This window comes from Carassius carassius, chromosome 44 (assembly GCF_963082965.1).
Source record: "Carassius carassius chromosome 44, fCarCar2.1, whole genome shotgun sequence".
Lineage (NCBI taxonomy): Eukaryota > Metazoa > Chordata > Actinopteri > Cypriniformes > Cyprinidae > Carassius > Carassius carassius.
This window is the reverse complement of record NC_081798.1, coordinates 20453104-20476967: the sequence shown is the minus strand read 5'-3', so window position 1 is coordinate 20476967 and position 23864 is coordinate 20453104. Positions and strand designations below refer to the sequence as shown.

The following is a 23864-nucleotide window of genomic DNA, read 5'->3' as shown; positions in this document are numbered from 1 at the left end:
GACCTGCCTGGGTCGTTATCGGACCTCTCTTCTGCGCTGTGATACTCATCATCTGGAATCTGAGGAAGATTAAATGCCATCGCGCCCTCTTGGTATTTCTTGTCTGATAGGTTGGAGGGTATCGGAGTGTGTGGTGACACCTGTTCTGGATGCAGCGTTGGTAAAATGTAGCCAGTAAGATCATAATCTCCAGGAAGTCTTCCTTCTGACATGCCCTGTTGGCTCATCATCTGCATGAGTTGACATCTTATAAGCCTGTAGCAAGTCTCATCCGGCTCGAAGGACCATGAAAAAATTAGTTTTGTTTCAATAGCAAAGTCTCATTTGGTAAGTTGCTGGTCAGGTTGAAACCCGCCATAGGGTGTCTGGTAAGAGACGTGGTCATAGATGGATTATATGGGAGTAACCAGTTTATTTGTCACCACAACAACTCAGTGATTAATAAGGGTTTCTGTGGTTTTTCTATGAATACTTATTATGAATATTCAGTGAAATTAAACATGTTAATAAATTAAAGAAAACAAACGTGCTATACCATACACACAGAATTAAACAGTAAACAGATTTATCTGTTGCATATTGTATCAGAGGTGCTTTGTCTGGAAATGGCCAGTGCTCATGCGCATTACGTTTTTCACAGCTTCAAAATATCTCAGAAATGAGGACTAATAAACAAACTACACCAAAACACTAGTGAAATGTACATAGATAACATTAACATAAGCAACTATGAATAAAGGTTATATGTAAATATATAGTGAAACATTGCGCTAAAGACATGTTAATAATATGTAAGCATTAGCATAACAATTACTGCACATCAGACAGCAAAATGTAATTGACAGCTAAGTCAACCATATCACACACACACACACACACACACACACATGATCGTTTCAAAGATAAGATATATTACACTTACTTACATTGACGCACAACACCCTTAAAATGAGTGGAGCTATATATGACACGCAATGCTAAAGTTTAGCGTCCGCATCAGCGCTCCGATGGATTCACTCTTTTTAACAGAATTCGTGGGTACGGTTTCAATTCTCTGAGCGCACGGATTGAAAATTTGTTTAACCGATGGAACGGTTTAAGAATTTGTGAGCACGGTTTATAAACTGAAGGGACGGATTGCAATACCGTTGGAACGGATTGTATGTTTTTCATTCTACAGGCAGGGGCGGACTGGCCATCTGTGTGATCTGGAGAATCGGCCCACTTCCCACCACGCACGCAGTCAGGTTTATTCCCCCCTACTAATCTGTTTTACACTCCAGTACTGTAGGTGGCAGCAATGCACCTATAAGTTGGATGCCGTGTCCGCCAAGTAAGGAGAAGAAGTGGAAGAGTAGGAAGAAACCAACAGCAAAGACGTTAGACAGAAGAAGCATAGAAACAAACAAACAATATGCATAACGCGGCCGCGGGTAAAAAACGGAAAGAAAAGGGGGGGGCTGAGAAGGAGGGAATTTTTTTTTGCGTAATTTAGATACTGAAGCAGCTAAATGTCGCAAACTAACTGAAATATAGCAATATTTTCCAGCAGCAGCACCTCACAATTAAATATTAGCAGCAGTGAAGAAGTGAGCCAGACAGCTATGCAGCAACATGCCACCAGTGATGATGATGGACAGAAAGATGAGCTGGTTCCACAGGCAGACCCATGGCAAGTACCGTATTTTTCGGACTATAAGTCGCACCTAAGTATAAGTCGCATCAATCCAAAAATACGTCATTATGATGAAAAAAAAACATATATAAATCCCACTGGATTATATGTCGCATTTATTTAGAACCAAGAGAAAACATTACCGTCTACAGCCGCGAGAAGGCACTCTATGTTTTCAGGGATAGGCTACAGGAGCACTGAGCAGCATAGAGCGCCCTCTCGCGGTTGTAGACGGTAATGTTTTCCCTTGGTTCATTTCTCTCTGTTCATGTCAAATTAATTTTGATAAGTCGCAGGACCAGCCAAACTATGAAAAGTGCGACTTATAGTCCGGAAAATACGGTAAAAGTATGGAACGTGAGAGGAGAAAGAGAGTTACTTGCTAGGGATGATGTTAGGAAGTGATATTCAGGTTGCTACATTTTTAATGATTACAGTAGTTAAAACACTACTAATGTTTTAGTAAAATGCCACATGCAGTAGCTAATATTATATTTTCTGCTTTTACTTTTAAAAATGTTGGTAACGTTACAGTTAATGCTTACAAACTTTGAAGATTTGAATACAGAAGTTACATTTGTAATGGTGTAATGGTTTTGATTTAGATGTGGTATTATTTGTGCAGTAAGATTAATTACTGCATAAATTAGTTAAGATTATTAAGTAATAAATTCATTTTAAGACAGCATGGAATAGATTGTATAATATGCTGTTATAACAGCATATTATATAATCTATTCAATGTTATCTTGGAATAAAACCAGTTTTTTTTTTTTTTAAATCCATTTCATCATTTGTTTATTCAGGTTGAGCTTAGACCAAGAGCAGAGAAAGACACCCACTCCAGCTCAACTTTAAGCGCCCCAAGTCAGATAGTCACATCCTAGAGGTTTTTTTTTTTTTTGTCAAACCACCCTCAAAAGAAGACAAAATACCTGACAGTACAGAGAGTGTTTAAATACAGTGATGGCACAGACAGACTGTTGTCGAGTTTCTTGCGCGCCGATTGCTTTGGGCTGGGTTTAGTCAAAGTCCAGGGCCGTTTTTTAGTCCGAGTCCGTCCCTGCCTACAGGTGAAACATTATTGAAAACATGCAGCCTGTTTCTACTGTGGAGTCGCCGGCTTTCCAGGCAGCTCGTTAGCATGATAACATAGATTTCATTTTTAAACAACATTTATATTTTTTATGTTTTCTTTTTATTGCATATAATTTATGGTTGTCAATAATATAATTTTTTTGGTGCTGAGTTTCTCGAAATTGATTCTGAATAATTCAGATTGCTTTCATTTATTTATTTCAAAATGTTTTGTGTTATGTTGTACATTGTTGATAGTTTTCATACTTAAGACTTTCATACATAACATTTTTAAGGGCTCAACACAACAGCTTTTATGATGCAGAAGCCACTTTGATTCTGATTGAGTTTTTGATTCTGAATATATTATTCAGGTGTTTTGTTATTTATTTCAGATATCCTTGTGATATACAATATTCAGTTTGTGCTGGTCTGACTTAATCAAAATAGTTTTTTAAAAATTACTTTCTGTTTAAGTCAGTTTTGTGTTTGTATAGACCATAACGCATAAAAGGGCATTAATGGGAACATTAAAGAACGTTCTTTAAGAAAGCAACTAAAAAGTTACTTTTAATAGTAATGCATTACTTTTTGGTGTAAGTAATCAACAAAGTAATTGAGTTACTTTTTGAATGAAGTAACTAGTAACTGTAACTAGTTACTATTTCTTAGTAACTAGCACAACACTGTTTATGAGCATAATATCTGCATCATTGGTGCTCCTGTTGTACTGAGGGTGTGGGATAAGTGACAGAGGCTTGAAGTAATGCTCTTTCCCCTCATGAGCACCTAAAGTATAGTCTCCAGCCACCACCATCATCTGATCCATCCTTAAAGTCAAGCAAAAATACAGTAAAGACCCTCTGAAAAAACATGGGATGATATTTTAACACATATGTAAGCAACAGTGAAGAAACAGATAGTAATATGCTTGATATCTGATTTCTTGTTATTCACAGTGACACTTTGGTAGAGGACATGAGTTGAATAACAGTATTTCTTTGCTGTTATTGAAGCCTAATCCGTGCCAAGCTGCAGAAAAGCCAGCATTCATTAAGTCCCACATGGTGATGACGGGTCAAGGTTAGCGTGCGTCCTTAGTGCCTGTTTGCTTTACTCTGGCTTTCGATTTGCCCACGGACTTGGCCATAAAGCCTGCCATACTGTACACCCTGTAAGTCTCACTAACAATCTGTTAGGCAGATAATTTATTTAAAGAAAATTGAAAAATCACTTACCCGGTATTGCAATGGGAAGCTGTAAGCACCCAGGACTTATGGACCAGAGATCTGCCACAGAAGTGCTGGGCCTTCGAGCTCTGTAACAATACAATGTATTTGAATTTGGCAAGGGGGTATATCCCCCAACAATGCGCCCCTGAACAAAGTCCAGACCTAAAAAACATAAAAAACAATAAAAACATTTCAGAACTCAAGTTACAGTGAAAGGACAATGAAATAAACTTCTAATCTCAGAATACATGGCCTGATATTCAATAAAGGCTTCTTGGTTACAAAGTTGTTTGATAATGGTAGTATGCAGTAGTGGTTTATGATTTATGATATTTATGAACATTAAGAATGTTCACGATAAACAAAAGAAAAACAAAAGTTAAAAATTCTAGTTGTTGATTAATGAGTTTAAATGTAATGACTCTAATAATGTTATTGGTATAACTAATAAGTAAAAACTATTAACATATTTCCTTAATATATGTGACTGATACATTAAATTTCACTAATTAACAAAAAAGTTTTTAAATATAGTTTAGATTTAAATATGACTGTACATCAAATTTTCCCTAATAAATTAAAAAAATATATATTTTAGATTACATAAGTAACTTAAAATTTTAGATAGCTGAAATGTATATAGGACAAAATTGATCTGATATTTTAAGGCTCATGTATTTATATATATATTCTCTGCCATATCCTGTCCCAAGTCCGGTTGAGAAAAGAAGAGGGTAAGGCAACCTTACCCAGCAAAAACCTTTTTGCTATGGAAACTACAGAAAGGAAAAAAGCTTCACCCTGCAGAGGGAGGGAAGCTGGCCAGGTAACTGGACTAATGAAGGATGAGGATCAAAGCCTAGGGGACGTCCTTAGCCCGATAGCTGACTTCCTGATGCCAAAATGCCAAGTGCGAGTTGGAAACTGGAATGTACGAACATTGCAGTAAGCTGGAAGGTTAGCACAGACCATGAGCGAGTTAAACAGATACAATCTGAACTTACTCAGAATCACGGAGACAAGATGGATAAAGATGGGGAAACAAAAGCTGAGCAGTGGGGAAGTGATCATCTGAGGTGCGTTTCCCAAAACTATAGTTGCTGACCTGTTAGGAACTTAGTTGGTTGGCATTGGGAAATTGCATTGCAACCAACAAAGTTGGTAACTTAGCTAACTAGTTAGCAACTATGGTTTTGGGAAACGCACCCCTGGTCAGGTAAACAGGACGATGTTCACCAAGAAAGAATGGCCTTACTCATCAACAAGAAGTACACCAATACTTTGCTGCAGTTAAACTTCATTAACGAACACCTGTTGTATGTATATGAGTCCACCCTAGTGGCCTACACCTCTACCGAAAATGGTGAAGAAGAAGAAAAGGACCAGTTCTACAGGGCATTACAGACAGCACAGGAGGACACCTGGAAACACGACATGTTCTTGTGCAATGTCCTAACTGATTGCACTGTAATGCGGTAACGCATTCAAAAAGATACTCCCATAGCATGACACAATCGGTCACGAGACACACAAGAGCCAGTGGCTGACGTAAGTCTTCTTCTGGCGGCATTTTTGTTTGAATTCGCACACAGAGACAGCACATAGGTAGAGATTCACAGTAGACTGACTAGGCGATCACGTATTTTGATAGTAATAAATATTAGCATTTTATTTTTAAGTTTACTATAAAAATAATTGTATTTGTATTTAATACTAGGCCAGTGGTCTCCAACCCTGCTCCTGGAGAGCTACCGTCAAGATTTCAGCTCCATCCTCAATCAAACACACCTGAACCAGCTAATGAAGTTGTTCATGGCTACTAATAATTACAGACAGGTGTGTTGCAGCAGGGATGGAACTGAAGGCTGTAGGACAGTAGAAGATACCTGTACTAGGCCTACCTTTTCATTTTAAATAGTATTATCACACATTATTATTTAGTTTATTATTTTATTTAAAAAAAACTAAATAAAGTGCAATAATATTATAACTATTATGAATTCATTTTTTATAGTTATATTTAATGGATCATGTTATATGCAGTGTGAGGACCAAAACAAATCTCCAAGTTCTCTTATGAGAACCAGGCTGAAAAAAAATATGTGCACCCCTGGTTATGGGTCAGCATGGAGTTGGAGATTGCACTGACTGCTCATTGACTTCTGTGAACAAAATGACCTAGTCATTGGTGGAACACTCTTTCAGCATAAAACCATTCACAAGCTTACTTGGACTTGCCACAGATTCTTCAGCGCATCCTACAGGACATTTGGGAAAAAGAGACAGCCTCAGAGATCTGGAATAGTGGCACCATCGTCAAGCTGCCAAAGAATAGGGGACTTGGGGATCTTGGGGACTGCAACAATTGGCGAGGCATCACCCTACTCTCTCTCTCACCAGCAACATCTTCAGCCTTATCATACTGCAGCACATCATAGCAGTGATGGATTACATCCTTCGGCAAGAACAGGCTAGCTTCAGGGAAGGACGGTCATGCATTGACCACATCTTCATTCTACACAAGATCCTAGAAAAGGCCCATGAATGGAACAGCCCATTATACCTCATGCTCATCGATTTTGAGAAGGCTTTTGACAGTCTGCATTGTGCATCTGGTATATTCTACATCATTATGGCATTCGTAAGAAACTGGTCAATGTCATCCAGTAACTATATGAGAGCTCTGAGTGTCATTTCATCCATAACAGTGCGCTGACAGAACCTTTTCCAGTAGTGAGGCACCTGAAGTGAGGCAAGGCTGCATCCTTTCTCAAATCCTATTCTCCCTGGCCATTGACTGGCTGTTGTGTAATGTCACCCAAGGAAAACGTCAATGCATCCAATGGACCCTGACCTTGCATCTGGAGGACTTGGATTACACCGATGACCTTGGAATGCTAGCAGTTAATATTAATGTCAACATAGATGGAGCACCCTTGGAGAACGTTCAGGAGTTTGTCTACCGGGGCAGTGAAATGACAGCTGTTGGTGACTGCGATGTTGAAGTGAATGCCAGAATCAGTAAGGCAAATCAGGCATTCAACATGCTCAAATCAGTCTGGAGATCCACAAACCTGAGCTCTCATACCAAGATCAGGATATATAAGAGCAAATGACTTGAGTGTTCTTTTCTACAGCTCAAAACGCTGAAAGATGCCAGTAGCCATCAAGCGAAAGCTGGAGGTCTTTCAGATCAAGTGACTAAGATGGATTCGTAGAGTCTTATGGCCCAACGACAACATCAGGGACAGGACTGGAGTAAAGTCAGTGCAAGAGTCATTCCAGTCAAGCATTAACTGATTAACACAGAGACAATTATTTTATTATGCGTTAACAGTTTTTTATTATTATGAAAGTCCATTGCTCACTGGCTCTGAATACAAATGCAGACAAATCATGGGTAACAGGAGGGGATGCTCCCGATCAAATTATGTAGGCTAAGCATCAACATTCACAAACCACTGTCCACTGTTATTTTTAACAGAAAAGAATGCAACAAGCTCGTAAACATGACATTATAAGTTGGAAATAGGAAGTTTCCGATAGCACATGAAGACAGCAAAGAAGTGCTCTCGCTCAAGTGGAGTGAATAATTTTGTTAACTTTGTGTTTTATTATTTTGAGTCGTATGGGATGCAGTAACACATGTCCCTCTCACAATCTATTGCTTTAAAGATCTATTGCTTTTGCCGCTCAGAAATATCCACACAATCATGCAGCACTTATCAGAAGATCTGCACTCCGGTGTGGTTAGTGCACACACTCACTGATCTAAATATAACTGAACCGTGCTCTTGCCCACCTCTTCCCATGAGCCGGGGACTGCTAAAATACATTTTATTTTAGGAAATGTATATAGAAAATGTCTATTTTTATTTCAAGTAAATGTTTTTATAGTTTTAGTTCTAGTTTATGGTATATCTCAGTTCCTGTGGCTCAGTGGTAGAGCATTGGGAAGAGGTCATGGGTTCAATTCCCAGGGAACACACATACTGGTAAAAAAGAAAATGTATAGCCTGAATGAACTGTAAGTCGCTTTGGATAAAAACATCTGCTAAATGCATAAATGTAATGTAAATGTAAATGTAAAAAAAAAAAAAAAAAAAAAAAACACATACAGTATATATATATATATATATATATATATATATATATATATATATATATATATATACACATATTAATATTAAATACAACTATTACAATAACTATATTAGTGTTTTTCACAATAACTGGCGACAGTGTTCTGTTTATTATTTATCTTATTTACATTTGCTGTCATATGTTATCATTTATCAGCTGGAAAAATGTTATTTTGATAGTGATTCCAATGATACAACTTGTTGTTATCATTATAGTTGCATTGTGGACTTCACAATTTTTATATTTACATTTAGTCATTTACATTTCGTCATTTAGCAGACACTTTTATCCAAAGCGACTTACAAATAAGGACAATGGAAGCAATCAAAATCAACAAGAGAGCAATGATAAACAAGTTCTATAACAAGTCTCAGTTAGCTTAACGCAGTACACATAGCAAGGGCTTTTAAATAATATAATAAATAAAAATAAATCAGATAGAATAGAATAAGAATAGAGCAAGCTAGTGTTAGAGGCCTTTTTTTGCTTTTGTTAATTGTATAATAAATTAAAAGAAAACAGAATACAAAAAGAATAGAAAGCTAATTAGAATTTTTTTTAAAAGAATATAGTTAGAATAGTGATTGCTAAACTTAGAGGGTCAAATAAACATGGAAGAGATGTGTTTTTAGCCGATTCTTGAAGATGGCTATGGACTCAGCTGCTTTGAGTTGGGAAGGTCATTCCACCAGGAGGGAACATTTCATTTAAAAGTCTGTAAAAGTGACTTTGTGTTTCTTTTGGATGGCACAATCAAGCGACGTTCACTTGCAGAACACAAGCTTCTAGAGGGGACATAAGTCTGAAGTAATGAATTTAGGTAAAGGGGTGCAGAGCCAGTGGTGTTTTTGTAGGCAAACAACAATGCCTTGAATTTTATGCAAGCAGCTATTGGTAGCCAGGGCATTCTTTTCGGCTCATTTAAAAATCTTGCTGCCGCATTCTGAATTAATTTTAAAGGATTGATAGAACTGTCTGGAAGACCTGCCAAGAGAGCATTGCAATAGCCCAGCCTGGACAGAACAAGAGCTTGAACATGAAGTTGTGCAGCATGTTCCAAAAGAAAGGGCCTGATCTTCTTGATGTTGATTAAAGCAAATCTGCAGGACCGGCCAATTTTAGCAATGTTGTCTGAGAAAGTCAGCTGATCATCAATCATAAGTTTTTTGGCTGTTTTTGAAGGAGTTATAGTTGATGTGCCTAACTGGATGGAAAAATTGTGATGAAACGATGGGTTTGAGTGAACCACAATTAGTTCTGTCTTGGTAAGGTTGAATTGAAGGTGATGGTCCTTCATCCAGAAAGAAATTTCTATTAGACAAGCTGAGATGCGAGCAGCTACCGTCGGATCATCAGGATGGAATGAGAGTAGGAGTTGACTGTCATCAGCATAGCAGTGGTGTGAAAAGCCATGTTTCTGAATGAAAGAATCTAATGATGCCATGTAGACAGAGAAGTGAAGTGGTCAAAGAACTGAGCCCTGAGGTACCCCAGTTTTTATTCGTCACATACACAATTATATATAGCATATATAAGTAGTTAGATGTTGCGACTTGGACACCTCACTTCTCCAAGATACTTTGAAGGACTGATAGGTAAGACTCAAACCACTGGAGTGCGGTTCCTAAGATGCCCTTTGCCAGTAGGGTTGACAGGAGGATCTGGTGGTTAACCGTGTCAAAAGCAGTGGACAGATCAAACAAGATAATTATTGAAGATTTGGAATCCACTCTTGCCAGTCTTAGGGCTTCAACAGTTTAGAGCAAGGCAGTCTCAGTTAAATGTCCACTTCTTAAGACAGATTGGTTGCTGTCAAGGAGGTTGTTCTGTGTGATAAAGGCAGAGACTTGGTTGAACACAGCTCGTTCAAGTGTTTTTGCAATGAAAGGAAGAAGGGAAACTGGTCTGTAGTTCTCTAAAAGAGATGGGTTGAGGGTGGGTTTCTAAAGTAGTGGAGTTATACGAATCTAAATGTTGAGGGAAAAATACCAGTGTGGAGGGATATGTTAATGATGTGAGTGAGAGCAGGTACAGCTGCAGGAGAAATGGCTTGAAGGAGATGAGATGGAATAGGATCAAGAATGTAGAATTAGAACATAGATTATTAAAACTTTATAATTTGTTTTAATTTGTGTTAAGTAACCATCCTTAGTGTAAATGGCCCTTAGATACAACTGAAATTCTGGATGCTAAGTTTTCAGTTATAGCTCATTTGATTGTTCATAGTTCATAAGAGCCAAGTCCTGGAAACCGTGCAGAGTTGTTTGTTAGCATTCATAGCTTTTGTTGGGGTGTACATACGAATTCTATCCCCTTTCCTCAAGCCTGATCCAAAATATATTATGGTGACATTGTGTTCTAACTCCTGAATATTCTGCTGAGAGAAGAAGACTGAACAAGTTCAGCGTGCTCTTTGGAGCTTTAGCTGTTGGCTGTATGGTGCTTTAGCGGTGGTGGTTTCCCATGTCAAGTGGGTTGCAGAATGAACTACCCCCTGTTTGTGTGGCCATCTCCCCTGTGCACTTCAGAACGCTAAAAGAGCTTTTCCCCTAAAAGAGCATTCATGGGTGCGTCTTTGTAAAGACAATGTTACTTCTTGCTATAGACAATGTATCACCCATGCATTTCTGGAAGTGGTCGTTATCGGTGATGGTCACGATCGCTGCCTAACGTGTCTGGGCATTAAGCACGCTGAGGTGGCGTTCTTGGATGAGTCATGTTCTCACTGCGGGAAGATGACCATTGCCTCCATTGCCTGTGCCTCGATCTAGTTCTTGTCATGGTGGCAGTCAGACAGGGGCTACTTCAGAGAGGAGCTTGGGAGGTCTGAGGATAACAGTGATGGCAAACCCTCCAGGGAACCAACCCTAGGGGACCATCACTCTTCTTGCACTCCGCAACCAGTAACATATTGGGCCCTCTACAAGGAGCATACCAACAGTATCCATCAGCACTCCTCCCGATGTGTGGATGTCAATCGCTGCATCAGAGGGCGAGCCGGAGCTTTCTGTAGAGGAAGATTTGGATGGGCTGCTGGCCTCCAGGACCGTAGCAATGCCTGAATTGCATCCAGAAATGATGGCTATGCTTTTCCAGGCAGCCGTGAGCGTAGGGCTCAAGTGGAGAAGGCCACCATGTCCCGAGCCCTCAAGGTTGGATGATTGGTCCTTCAAGTTGGCCCGCGCTGGTTTTCAACACCCTGCCCCGGTGCCATTCTTCCTGGAGTTGCATGAGGGGCTTACAAGGTCGTGGATGGCACATTATTCTGACGGAAACTGACCTGCTGCCTCACCACTCTTGATGATAGTGCAGGGGATGGAGGGGGTTTAAGAGGGTCCCCCTGGTGGGCTGGTCAGTTGCGATACAATTGTGTCCTAATTAATATGGCCTCCAACCCGCAGGGAAAACCTTGTCTCCCCTCCCAGGTCTCTGCAAGGTCAGGGAGGACAGCCCCTCCCTGGCAGATTGCTCTGAGGAAGGATATACTGACTAGAAACTTAATGTCTGGTGACCATGATATGTTATATGTTGCAATCAAACTTATTGCAACATTTGGTAGTTCTGTATGTTGTATCAGGGCAGGCATCATCTCTTCTCAGGTGCAAATCCTAGTTACTATTAGATGAAGATTATAAGATTCATTATTTGAATGCTTGACTAAAGAGATGTGTCTTTAATCTAGATTTAAACAGAGAGAGTGTGTCTGAACCCCGAATTTTATCAGGAAGGCTATTCCAAAGTTTGGGAGCCAAATGTGAAAAAGCTCTAACTCCTTTAGTGGACTTTGCTATCGTAGGTACTACCAAAAGTCCAGAGTGTTGCGGCCTTAGATAGCATGATGGACTGTAGCATGGTAGAAGAATAGTTAGGGATACAGGAGCTAACCCATCAAGGGCTTTATAGATAAGTAACAATATTTTGCAACTGATACAGAACTTAATAGGTAGCCAGTGCAGAGACTCTAAAATCTGGGTAATATGATCATATTTTCTTTACCTGGTAAGGACTCTAGCTGCTGTATTTTGGACAACCTGTAGCTTGTTTATTGAAGATGCAGGACAACCACCTAGCAGTGCATTACAATAGTCCATTCTAGAGATCATGAATGCATGAACTAGCTTGCTTACTACCTACAGTAGATTGATAAAATTCATGTCAGGTGATTTGTCCGATCAAGGCATATTTTAAAGTTCATCATGGTGCTTCATCTGTCCAGGTTTTATGATTATGACACCATCTTTTAGGGATTTAAGCATTGGTTTCTGTGAATAAATTTTAGGGGTTGAAGCTCTTTAGCGGATGCTGGCTTTGTCAAGTCAAGCATACAGATAACATTAATATTAAAGCCTAAAAATCTAGATCAAATATAAAATGTTGATACAACTATACAATAAGGAAATGTAAAAAAAGACATATAATAAAATTTAAAATAAAGTTAAATAAAACAGCGCAAGGCAAATGGCAGATAGAGTGCAAATCAATGAACTGAACAACAGTGCAGATAAAATATTTTTAGTGCAAAAAAAACAAACCTTATTAAGTCTGATTAAAGTGACAAAGGGCTCAAGAGCAGTTATTTTATTTAACTGACTGATAAGGTAGTGGAATGACGTCAGTTCCATGCTGAATGAGGTAGTGTGCAGTAGTGATGCGCTGGTCGGCTTTTTTTCCAACCCACGGGTCCCACTTATCTGAAATTTTTTGGCCCGCCCCAACCCACCCCGCAAATAAAGTAAAATTTATTTACCCACCCCGCGCATTGGAGACATCACGGAAGTTACGTTGCTACTTAGACATTCGTATTGTAACCTTATCAAAGAACCCAATAAAATATGAAAATATTCCAAATATTTAATATAGGCTATAAGGGATTACACTAGTGATGGTTCGTTCGTGAACGAATATTTTAGGTGAACGATTACTCATTCACTGAAGTTCCTCCCTCCACAGCAGCGCGCGAGCTCGGCGTTATTAGCAGCGCATGCACAGCTCGTGAACAGCTCTGTGAACTGTTTCATCCTGTCAAAGAGTTACTTAAGATGTGACGGATCATGTGATTTGTTGAATGTAGTGAACAAATACGATATTGCCGTTTGTGAGTTGAACGAGTTGAATAAAGTGATACATAGCTCGTTCGTGAATGAAATGAATGAGAGTATACCGGGTCAGTGAGCCATGCATGTAAATCTCATTTAGCAATCAGCGGATACAAAGCGCAGTTATAGGTGCACATACACTTGTTTTCATATTTAGCATACAGAACATAACTAATTTAATCCACGATTTATTAATGTGAATATATTATATATTAACAGTCTGACCCAGGGGCGGCGTTAGGGGTGGGCTAAGTCAAGTCAAGTCAAGTCACCTTTATTTATATAGCGCTTTAAACAAAATACATTGCGTCAAAGCAACTGAACAACATTCATAAGAAAACAGTGTGTCAATAATGCAAAATGATAGTTAAAGGCAGTTCATCATTGAATTCAGTGATGTCATCTCTGTTCAGTTTAAATAGTGTCTGTGCATTTATTTGCAATCAATTCAACGATATCGCTGTAGATGAAGTGACCCCAACTAAGCAAGCCAGAGGCGACAGCGGCAAGGAACCGAAACTCCATCGGTGACAGAATGGAGAAAAAAACCTTGGGAGAAACCAGGCTCAGTTGGGGGGCCAGTTCTCCTCTGACCAGACGAAACCAGTAGTTCAATTCCAGGCTGCAGCAAAGTCAGATTGTGCAGAAGAATCATCTGTTTCCTGTGTTCTTGTCCTGGTGCTTCTCTGAGACAAGGGGATCTGTATCTGGGGCTCTAGTTGTCCTGGTCTCCGCTGTCTTTCAGGGATGTAGAGGTCCTTTCTAGGTGCTGATCCACCATCTGGTCTGGATACGTACTGGATCCGGGTGACTGCAGTGACCCTCTGATCTGGATACAGACTGGATCTGGTGGCTACGGTGACCGCGGAATAAGAGAGAAACAGACAAATATTAGCATAGATGCCATTCTTCTAATGATGTAGCAAGTACATAGGGTGTTATGGGAAGTGTTCCCGGTTCCGGTTTACTTAATTAATGCAGCCTAAAAATCCTATAACGGATTTGGATATTAAAAGCATATTAGTATGTTATGTGTAAGCCAGGTTAAAGAGATGGGTCTTTAATCTAGATTTAAACTGCAAGAGTGTGTCTGCCTCCCAAACAATGTTAGGTAGGTTATTCCAGAGTTTAGGTGCCAAATAGGAAAAGGATCTGCCGCCCGCAGTTGATTTTGATATTCTAGGTATCATCAAATTGCCTGAGTTTTAAGAATGTAGCGGACGTAGAGGATTATAATGTAAAAGGAGCTCATTCAAATACTGAGGTGCTAAACCATACAGGGCTTTATAAGTAATACAATATGTTAAAATCTATACGATGTTTGATAGGGAGCCAGTGCAGTGTTGACAGGACCGGGCTAATATGGTCATACTTCCTGGTTCTAGTAAGAACTCTAGCTGCTGCATTTTGGACTAGCTGAAGTTTGTTTACTAAGCGTGCAGAACAACCACCCAATAAAGCATTACGATAATCTAACCTTGAGGTCATAAATGCATGGATTAACATTTCTGCATTTGACATTGAGAGCATAGGCCGTAATTTAGATATATTTTTGAGATGGAAAAATGCAGTTTTACAAATGCTAGAAACGTGGCTTTCTAAGGAAAGATTGTGATCAAATAGCAGACCTAGGTTCCTAACTGATGACGATGTTGAGAAAAAGTTGTTAGAAAACTATTTAAAATAATAGTTACGAAGGTTAATATTGATAAGTTAAAATTTAGCAAGTTAACATTTAATACACAACATTTAGATTAACAGTTCATGTTACAGATACATATATGTGGTTAAAACATTGTGTCATTTTGATTTGTGAATTGACTTCATTACCCAGGATGCATTGAGCAATGGTAAAGGTCATGTGATTCACGGGGGGTTTGTGATTGGTTCTGGTGAATTCTACAACGGCCATCTTGTGAACGATTTGCTGAGCAAGCACACGCTGTATTTTTTGTTACTGTCGCTTGCCTTTTTCCTCAAAAAACATATGAAACGAAGCAACGTCTCACTTCGTTATTCTTAGTTTTCTAAGACGATAAATGTACAATAATTTTTGGTGCCGAAACCCGGGACTCAGAAGACTATGAGTGACGAAGAGCGACCGACCGGTGTGGAACAATATGAACGGTCCAAAAGAAAGCGTCGGACGATACGGAGTTCCACAACGAGACTGCTGAACCAGATCGACGTTGAATTATTAAAGGAAGACAAGGATATCGATCGTGTGCGGGACATGTTAGCCGTGTTGTCAGCAAAAGAGGACAGTTTGCGCGAGCTGGACAGCATAGTGGAGAAACACACTTCGCTGGAGGACGTGGAGGCGGAGATTGAACTCGCAGAAGAATACAGAGACCACGTCATCGAGATGAAAGCGCGAGCTCACCAAGTGATTCGAGAAAAAGAAACTGTGAGTAACCCACGGCCTGCTCAGTCAAGTGATGGTAACGTTAGCGAAAATAAACCGACAGTAAGACTGCCCAAGCTACAAATTGAGAGGTTTAGCGGAGATGTTAGTGTATGGCAGGAAATTTTAGAGCCAGTATGAGACACTTTGTGCACTTTGCAAAAAAGAAAAGTTTACCTACCTGAAAACTTATCTTACTGGAACAGCTGCAAAGGCAGTAGCAGGACTCACACTGACAGACAGTAACTATGATGCTGCAGTTGATATTCTCCAAAGCAGATTTGGAAGGAAAGATCTCATTGTAAATGCTCACATGTCAAAGCTTCTGAATCTCACTCCTGTAAAGAAATCCTCTGATGTCAGTGCATTAAGGCAGTTATATGATGACAGTGAAATTCAAATCAGAAGCCTAGAGTCATTGGGAGTGGTATCGGACACCTATGGTAGTATGTTGTGCCCAATATTACTCCAGATGATGCCAGACGACATGGCTCTTGAATACAGCCGTCACAGAGGGGATGATGATGAATGGAATGTGCCTAATGTGTTGAAGATCCTGCAGAAAGAGGTTAAGAGCCGAGAGAGAACTTTACAAATGATGAAATCATACAACCAGAGAGAAAACCAGTCTGCTAACAAAACATGCAGCAAATCATATTCAGCCAATGATGTGAAATCAAAGAAACCAAGCATGCCATCTGCAGCTGCACTACACATTGCTGACCAGAAAATGCAAAACTGTCTGTTCTGTGATAGCACTGAACACAAATCTGAAAAATGTCCAGACCACCCGGTGTCAGCACGCAAGGAAAAACTGAAGAAGCTTGGCAGGTGCTTTGTGTGTCTGGGGACCAAACACATCGCCAGGTTTTGCAGGTCAAAGTGCAGGTCATGTGCCACATGTGGATGCAGGCATTATGCAGCCATTTGTGAGAAAAATGAAACATCTCCACCTGCTGCAGCTGCCCACATTGACACTGTTATTTCCTCAGTAATTCCCCAAGCAGAGAAATGCAAACCTGCCATTGAGAACACTGTGCTGCTACAAACTGCCAAAGCATGGGTCGTAGGACCCACCAGCAGGAAGATGGTCCGCTGCTTGCTAGATGGAGGCAGTCAGGGGAGTTTTGTGCATGAGAATGTGGTGAAGGCGCTGCAGCTACCTGTTACTAGACAAGGAACACTTACTCTTCACACATTTGGCTCCTCTGCTCCAACAATGGTGAGTCGCAACATAGTGAAGCTTAGTTTGGAGAATGTATGGGATAATCGGCAGGGAATTGAAATCAAGGCAGTTGTCACCCCCAAAGTGTGCACAGCGCTGATGAAAGTGCCTGGTGAACATATACAAATGGAAATGAAAAACAGTGGTCTTCAACTAGCAGATTGTGCTGGAGATGATAAACCAGAGCTTGCTGTGCTAATCGGCTCTGATTATTACTGGCAGATAGTATCAGGCAGAGTAGAGAGACTGACAAAGAGCCTAGTGGCACTGGAGAGCATTTTTGGATGGGCAGTGCAAGGCCCAGTAGCAGTGTCCAGCATGACAGAGAAAACCTGCATGCATATTCAGCTCAGCGAGGATGCACAGATTGATAAACAGCTGCATGCATTCTGGGAGCTTGAGTCCCTGGGCATCATAAATGAGAAATCTGAGAGCCCAGAGGATGTAGAAGCGTTGCAGCGGTTCGAGTAAACCTCCATCTTCAAGGATGGGTGTTACCAAGTGGAGTTGCCATGGCGACAACATCATCCTCCACTTCAAGACAATTACCGCATCGCAAAAAAAGATTGGAGAGTTTGAAAAGGAAACTAAGCAAGGATGTCACACTCTACAGCAGATACAATGAAGTTGTGGAGGACTACTTAAACCAAGGAATGGCTGAGGATGTGCCAAGGGAGCATGCATCATCACCAGGCAGTCAGATTTATTACTTACCTCATCACGCTGTATTGAGAGAGGACAAGGCAAAAACGAAACTGCGGGTTGTGTTTGATGCGTCATCCCATGAAGACAGAAGTCCTTCACTAAATGACTGTCTTTTAACAGGTCCCAATCTGAATCCAGATCTGATGAGTATTTTGATCAAATTCAGACTGCATGAAATTGCCAGACCGTTCTCATCCCAAGGCTTCATGTACTGACCCTTTTGACATTTCGTCAACATCCTACGCACATGGCACCCTCTAGCGTCAATATTAGAAGCAGATAAAAATGGGCCAGAAGGCGCCTCCTAGCGGTCTAACCCTAACCTTAACCTATAATCTGTGTCTCATATTGACGCTAGAGGGTGCCATATGCGTAGGATGTTGACGAAATGTCAAGAGGGTCAGTATATGACGCCTTAGGATGAGAATGCGTTAAAATTGCATATATGGCCGATATCAAGAAAGCATTTCTGCAGATATCACTCTCAGAAAGAGATCGGGACACTGTAAGATTTCTGTGGTTCACTGGACCACCAACTGAGGAGAAGGATGTGACGCTGCGCTTGCTCAGAATGACGAGAGTGGTGTTTGGAGCTTCGTTAAGCCCATTCTTACTTGCAGCCACCATAAGGAAGCATTTAAGACAGTACGAGCTGGAACACCCACAAGTGGTAGAAGCCCTCAGCTCCTCACTCTACGTCGATGATTTCATTTCAAGTGCAAGTGGGGTGACAGAGGCACATACAGTGACAACAACAGCCAGGAACATTATGTCTGCTGCAGGCATGGAGTTATGTAAATGGATGACAAACTCTCCTGAGCTCAAAGAAAAATGGCAGCAAGGCTTGATGGATTGTGTTGTGCATCCAGAGTCACACGTGTCTGTCCTGAAGGTGCTGGGTATGGTGTGGAGACCAGCCACTGATGACTTTGTGTTCGACCTCAGGGGGTTGCTTGATATTCTGAAAGAAAGAGAAAACACAAAACGAAGTGTTCTGCAGTCTTCTGCTCGTAATTTTGACCCTTTAGGATTCCTGACTCCTTTCACCATCAGGATTAAGTGCTTGTTCCAAGAGATGTGGGAGAGAGGGATCAAGTGGGACGAGAAATTGCCACTTGATCTGACGAAGAAATGGCAACAGTGGGGCTCTGAGCTCCCTCAACTGCATCAGCTCTCAATCCCACGATAGTACCAAACACACATACCACGGCAGGACGGTCAAGTGTTGAGGCTACGTGTGTTCTGTGACTCGAGTGAAAGGGCGTACAGTGCAGTCGCTTATCTTCAAGGAGAAACAAAAGAAGGAGAAGTGACCGCAAGCCTGGTTGCATCTAAGTCCAGAGTGGCTCAACTCAAAAGGATGACACTGCCACGCCTGGAGCTAATGGGTGCTGTAATAGCAGCCAGGCTGGGGAACACCCTCATGAAAGCACTGCAACTAGACAAGACACAACTCAGACTATGGACAGACTCAATGATAGTGGTGCATTGGATTTGTGGTTCTGCTCATAAGTGGAAACAGTTTTTAGCAAGTAGAGTCACGGAAATCCAGTCTCTAACTGATCCACAGTCATGGTCTCACTGCAAAGGGAAAAATAATCCAGCTGATCTTCCCACCAGAGGTCTAACTGTGCAGGACCTGAAGAAGAGCACATTGTGGTGGAATGGTCCTTGTGTTCTGATGTCAACTGATCAGTTAGAGAGCACTCAGGAAGATGTCCAAGAAGATGAGGTAAAGTCTGAACTCAGATCCAAATAACAGATTGCTGTACAGCTTGTTAAGCAAGACCAAGACTTCTTAAGCCCTGTTTTATGTCTGGAGAAGTACAGAAAACTAAAAACAGTGCTCCAGGTAACAGCCTGGATAAAGAGGTTTATCACCAACACCCGCTCAAGCATAAACATCAGTGGTGAACTGACGGCAGAAGAGCTGAATGAAGCAAATAAAAACTGGATAAAGGTGATTCAGAACCAGAGTTTCAGCTCTGAAATTGATCTGCTGAAAGCAGGGAAATGTCCCAACGCTGACTCCAGAATCCGAGAGCTAAAACCATTTCTGGACGAGGATGAGCTCCAGAAGTGAAGAAGGTTGTGTCCAGATGTGTAATCTGCAAGAAATTTAAAGCAAAGGCTGGACAGCAGACTACCGCGCCACTGCCGAGAGACAGGATAATAGAGTCACCGCCATTTGAGATCACTGGTGTGGACTTCGCAGGGCCACTCTATGTCAAGACACAGAACGTTATGACAAAGGTGTATATAGCACTGTTTACTTGCGCTGTAACAAGAGCAGTGCACTTATAGCTGGTCTCAGATATGTGCACAGAGAACTTCCTGTTAGCGTTGAAAAGATTCATCTCAAGAAGAGGATTATGCAAGGTGATTTATTCAGATAATGCCAAGACGTTCAAGAGAGCTGATCAAGATTTGAAGGAGCTCTGGAAAGGCATTAAAGATCCACGGCTACGGGAGTTCTTCTCAGAGAAAGGCATCACCTGGCGGTTCATCGCTGAAAGAGCAGCCTGGTGGGGCGGATTCTGGGAGCGGTTGGTTAGGTCAGTCAAGGTTATTCTCAGAAAGGTGCTAGGCAGAGCTAAACTCAACTTTGAAGAAATGTGCACCATTCTGACTGAAGCTGAAGCCATAATAAACTCGAGGCCTCTCACCTATGTGCACAATGAGGTGGATGAGCCAGAGCCACTGACACCTGCTCATTTCTTGGTGGGTCAGAGACTGACCTGTTTGCCTCCTAAGCCATGTGCAGTTGAGACTAACCATCCAACAGCGAACAAGGAGGAGATGAACAGAAGGTGGCGTTACAGACAAAGACTTATGAATAACATCTGGAACCGATGGCGGAGAGAGTATTTGCTGAATCTGAAGTCGGCTCATCGCTGCGACACCCCACAATCTTCTTTGCTGAAAGTCGGAGATGTTGCGCTCATCGGAGAAGATAATACCCCAAGACAGAGCTGGAGGCTAGGAAGAATTGAGGAACTGTTTCCAGGTCGTGATGGCCTTGTGAGGTCATGTGCAGTTCGCACAAGTTCAGGGACTGTTCTGCGGAGACCCATCCAGCTTTTGTATCCTTTGGAAATCATATAAACTGTGGTTTATGGGGGGGAGGATGTTGAGAAAAAGTTGTTAGAAAACTATTTAAAATAATAGTTACGAAGGTTAAGATTGATAAGTTAAAATTTAGTAAGTTAACATTTAATACACAACATTTAGATTAACAGTTCATGTTACAGATACATATATGTGGTTAAAACATTGTGTCATTTTGATTTGTGAATTGACTTCATTACCCAGGATGCATTGAGCAATGGTAAAGGTCATGTGATTCACGGGGGGGTTTGTGAATGGTTCTGGTGAATTCTACAACGGCCATCTTGTGAACGATTTGCTGAGCAAGCACACGCTGTATTTTTTGTTACTTTCGCTTTCCTTTTTCCTCATAAAACGTATGAAACGAAGCAACGTCTCACTTCGTTATTCTTAGTTTTCTAAGACGATAAATGTACAACAGACGGAGAATTGACAGAGCAGCCATCAAGTCTTAGACAGTATTCTAAGTTATTACAAGCAGAGTTTTTAGGTCCTATAATTAACACCTCTGTTTTTTCCGAATTTAGCAGTAAGAAATTACTCGTCATCCAGTTTTTTATATCGACTATGCATTCCATTAGTTTTTTAAATTGGTGTGTTTCACTGGGCCACGAAGAAATATAGAGCTGAGTATCATCAGTATAACAGTGAAAGCTAACACCATGTTTCCTGATGATATTTCCCAAGGGTTACATATAAAGCGTGAAGAGTAGTGGCCCTAGTACTGAGCCTTGAGGTACTTCATACTGCACTTGTGATTGATATGATACATCTTCATTCACTGCTACGAACTGATGGCGGTCATATAAGTACGATTTAAACCATGCTAATGCACTTCCATTAATGCCAACAAAGTGTTCAAGTCTATGCAAAAGAATTTTGTGGTCAATTGTGTCAAATGCAGCACTAAGATCCAATAAAACTAATAGAGAGATACACCCATGATCAGATGATAAGAGCAGATCATTTGTAACTCTTAGGAGAGCAGTCTCATTACTATGATACGGTCTAAATCCTGACTGGAAATCCTCACATATACCATTTTTCTCTAAGAAGGAATATAATTGTGAGGATACCACCTTTTCTAGTATCTTGGACAGAAAAGGGAGATTCGAGATTGGTCTATAATTAACTAGTTCTTTGGGGTCAAGTTGTGGTTTTTTGATGAGAGGCTTAATAACAGACAGTTTGAAGGTTTTGGGGACATATCCTAATGACAATGAGGAATTTATAATAGTCAGAAGAGGATCTATGACTTCTGGAAGCACCTCTTTTAGGAGCTTAGATGGTATAGGGTCTAACATACATGTTGTTGGTTTAGATGATTTAACAAGTTTATACAATTCTTCCTCTCCTATAGTAAAGAATGAGTGGAACTGTTCCTCAGGGGGTCTATAGTGCACTGTCTGATGCGATACTGTAGCTGAGGGCTGAATGGTTGCAATTTTAACTCTAATAGTATCGATTTTAGAAGTAAAGTAGTTCTTAAAGTCATTACTGCTGTGGTGTTGGGAAATGTCAACACTTGTTGAGGCTCTATTTTTCGTTAATTTAGCCACTGTATTGAATAAATACCTGGGGTTATGTTTGTTTTCTTATAAAAGAGAAGAAAAGTAATTGGATCTAGCAGTTTTTAATGCTTTTCTGTAGGATAGGTTACTTTCCCGCCAAGCAATACGAAATACCTCTAGTTTTGTTTTCCTCCAGCTGCGCTCCATTTTTCGGGCTGCTCTCTTTAGGGTGCGAGTATGCTCATTATACCATGGTGTCAAACTGTTTTCCTTAACCTTCCTTAAGCGTAAAGGAGCAACTGTATTTAAAGTGCTAGAAAAGAGAGAGTCCATAGCTTCTGTTACATCATCAAGTTGTTCTGAGGTTTTGGATATGCTAAGGAATTTGGATACATCAGGAAGATAACTTAAAAAGCAGTCTTTTGTGGTAGAAGTGATGGTTCTACCATACTTGTAACAAGAAGTAGAATTTACAATTTTGGCTATATGAAGTTTGCACAAAACTAAATATTGATCTGAGATATCATCACTTGGCTGCATAATTTCAACACTATCAACATCAATTCCATGTGACAGTATTATAAATCTAGAGTATGATTTCGACAATGAGTAGGTCCTGAAACGTGTTGTCTAACCCCAATAGAGTTCAGAATGTCTATAAATGCTGATCCCAATGCATCTTTTTCATTATCAACATGGATATTAAAATCATCAACTATTAAAACTTTATTTGCAGCCAGAACTCGGATGTAAAATCACCAAACTCTTTAATAAAGTCTGTATGGTGCCCTGGTGGCCTGTATACAGTAGCCAATACAAACATAACAGGGGATTTATCATTAATATTTGTTTCTCTGGATAGTGTTATATGAAGCACCATTACTTCAAACGAGTTATACTTGAAGCCTGCCCTCTGAGAAATCCTGAAAACGTTTTTATAAACTGAAGCAACACCTCCCCCTTTGCCTCTTAGACGCGGCTCATGTTTATAACAGTAATCTTGGGGGGTGGACTCATTTAAAATAATGTAATCATCAGGTTTTAGCCAGGTTTCTGTCAAACAGAGCACATCTAGATTATGATCCGTGATCATATTATTTACAAAAAGTGTTTTCGTAGAAAGGGATCTGATATTCAATAAGCCAAGCTTTATCATTTGTTTATCCATATTGCATCTGTTTTTTATTTGTTGAACCTCAATTAAATTGTTAATCTTAACTTGGTTTGGACGTTATTTGTATTTTCTAGTTCGGGGAACAGACAAAGTCTCTATAGTGTGATTTCTAGGTGAAAGTGTCTCTATGTGCTGAGAATTAGCTGATCTCTGTGACGTGAGGCAGCTAGCAGACGGTCGGTTTAGCCAGTCTGTCTGCTTCCTGACCTGGGCCCCAGTTAGTCAAGTATAAACACTAAGACTATTTGCCATATTTCTAGAGAGAAGAGTGGCGCCACCCCAGGAGGGATGAAGACCATCTCTTTTCAACAGGTCAGGTCTGCCCCAAAAGCTCATCCAATTGTCTATGAGCTGGGCTGGAGCCCCGAATGTTTTCAGTAAAGCCCAGAATGTTTTTATTACCACTATGCCATCAATGAGTTTTCATGCCCAATAAAGTAATTTATATTAGAATTTAATTAAATAAATAAATTTCTCGATTCTCACGTCTACAGTGTCTGTCAATTAACGCATT

At 40.4% G+C, this 23864-nt stretch overlaps 2 protein-coding genes and 2 pseudogenes across 2 annotated transcripts in view; 3 read left to right on the top strand and 1 right to left on the bottom strand.

Annotated features, from left to right (window-relative positions):
- LOC132126239 (trypsin-3-like) overlaps positions 1-4956 on the bottom strand; it is a 44837-nt pseudogene extending 39881 nt beyond the window's left edge.
- The window catches only part of si:dkey-33m11.8 (trypsin-3), a 98723-nt gene that overhangs the window by 59250 nt on the left and 15609 nt on the right, over positions 1-23864 (top strand). The gene's annotated exons all lie outside the window — the stretch shown is intronic.
- On the top strand, positions 18003-19640 carry LOC132126238 (uncharacterized; annotated as a pseudogene).
- Positions 19645-20983, top strand: LOC132126738 (uncharacterized). The gene has a single exon (XM_059538196.1). It carries the CDS (start codon positions 19874-19876, stop codon positions 20660-20662), a length of 789 nt encoding a protein of 262 aa, XP_059394179.1. The 5' UTR covers positions 19645-19873; the 3' UTR covers positions 20663-20983.

Coding starts and splice junctions, on each gene's coding strand:
- LOC132126738 (XM_059538196.1), top strand. CDS start 19,874: ATGTGCACAGAGAACTTCCTGTTAGCGTTGAAAAGATTCATCTCAAGA.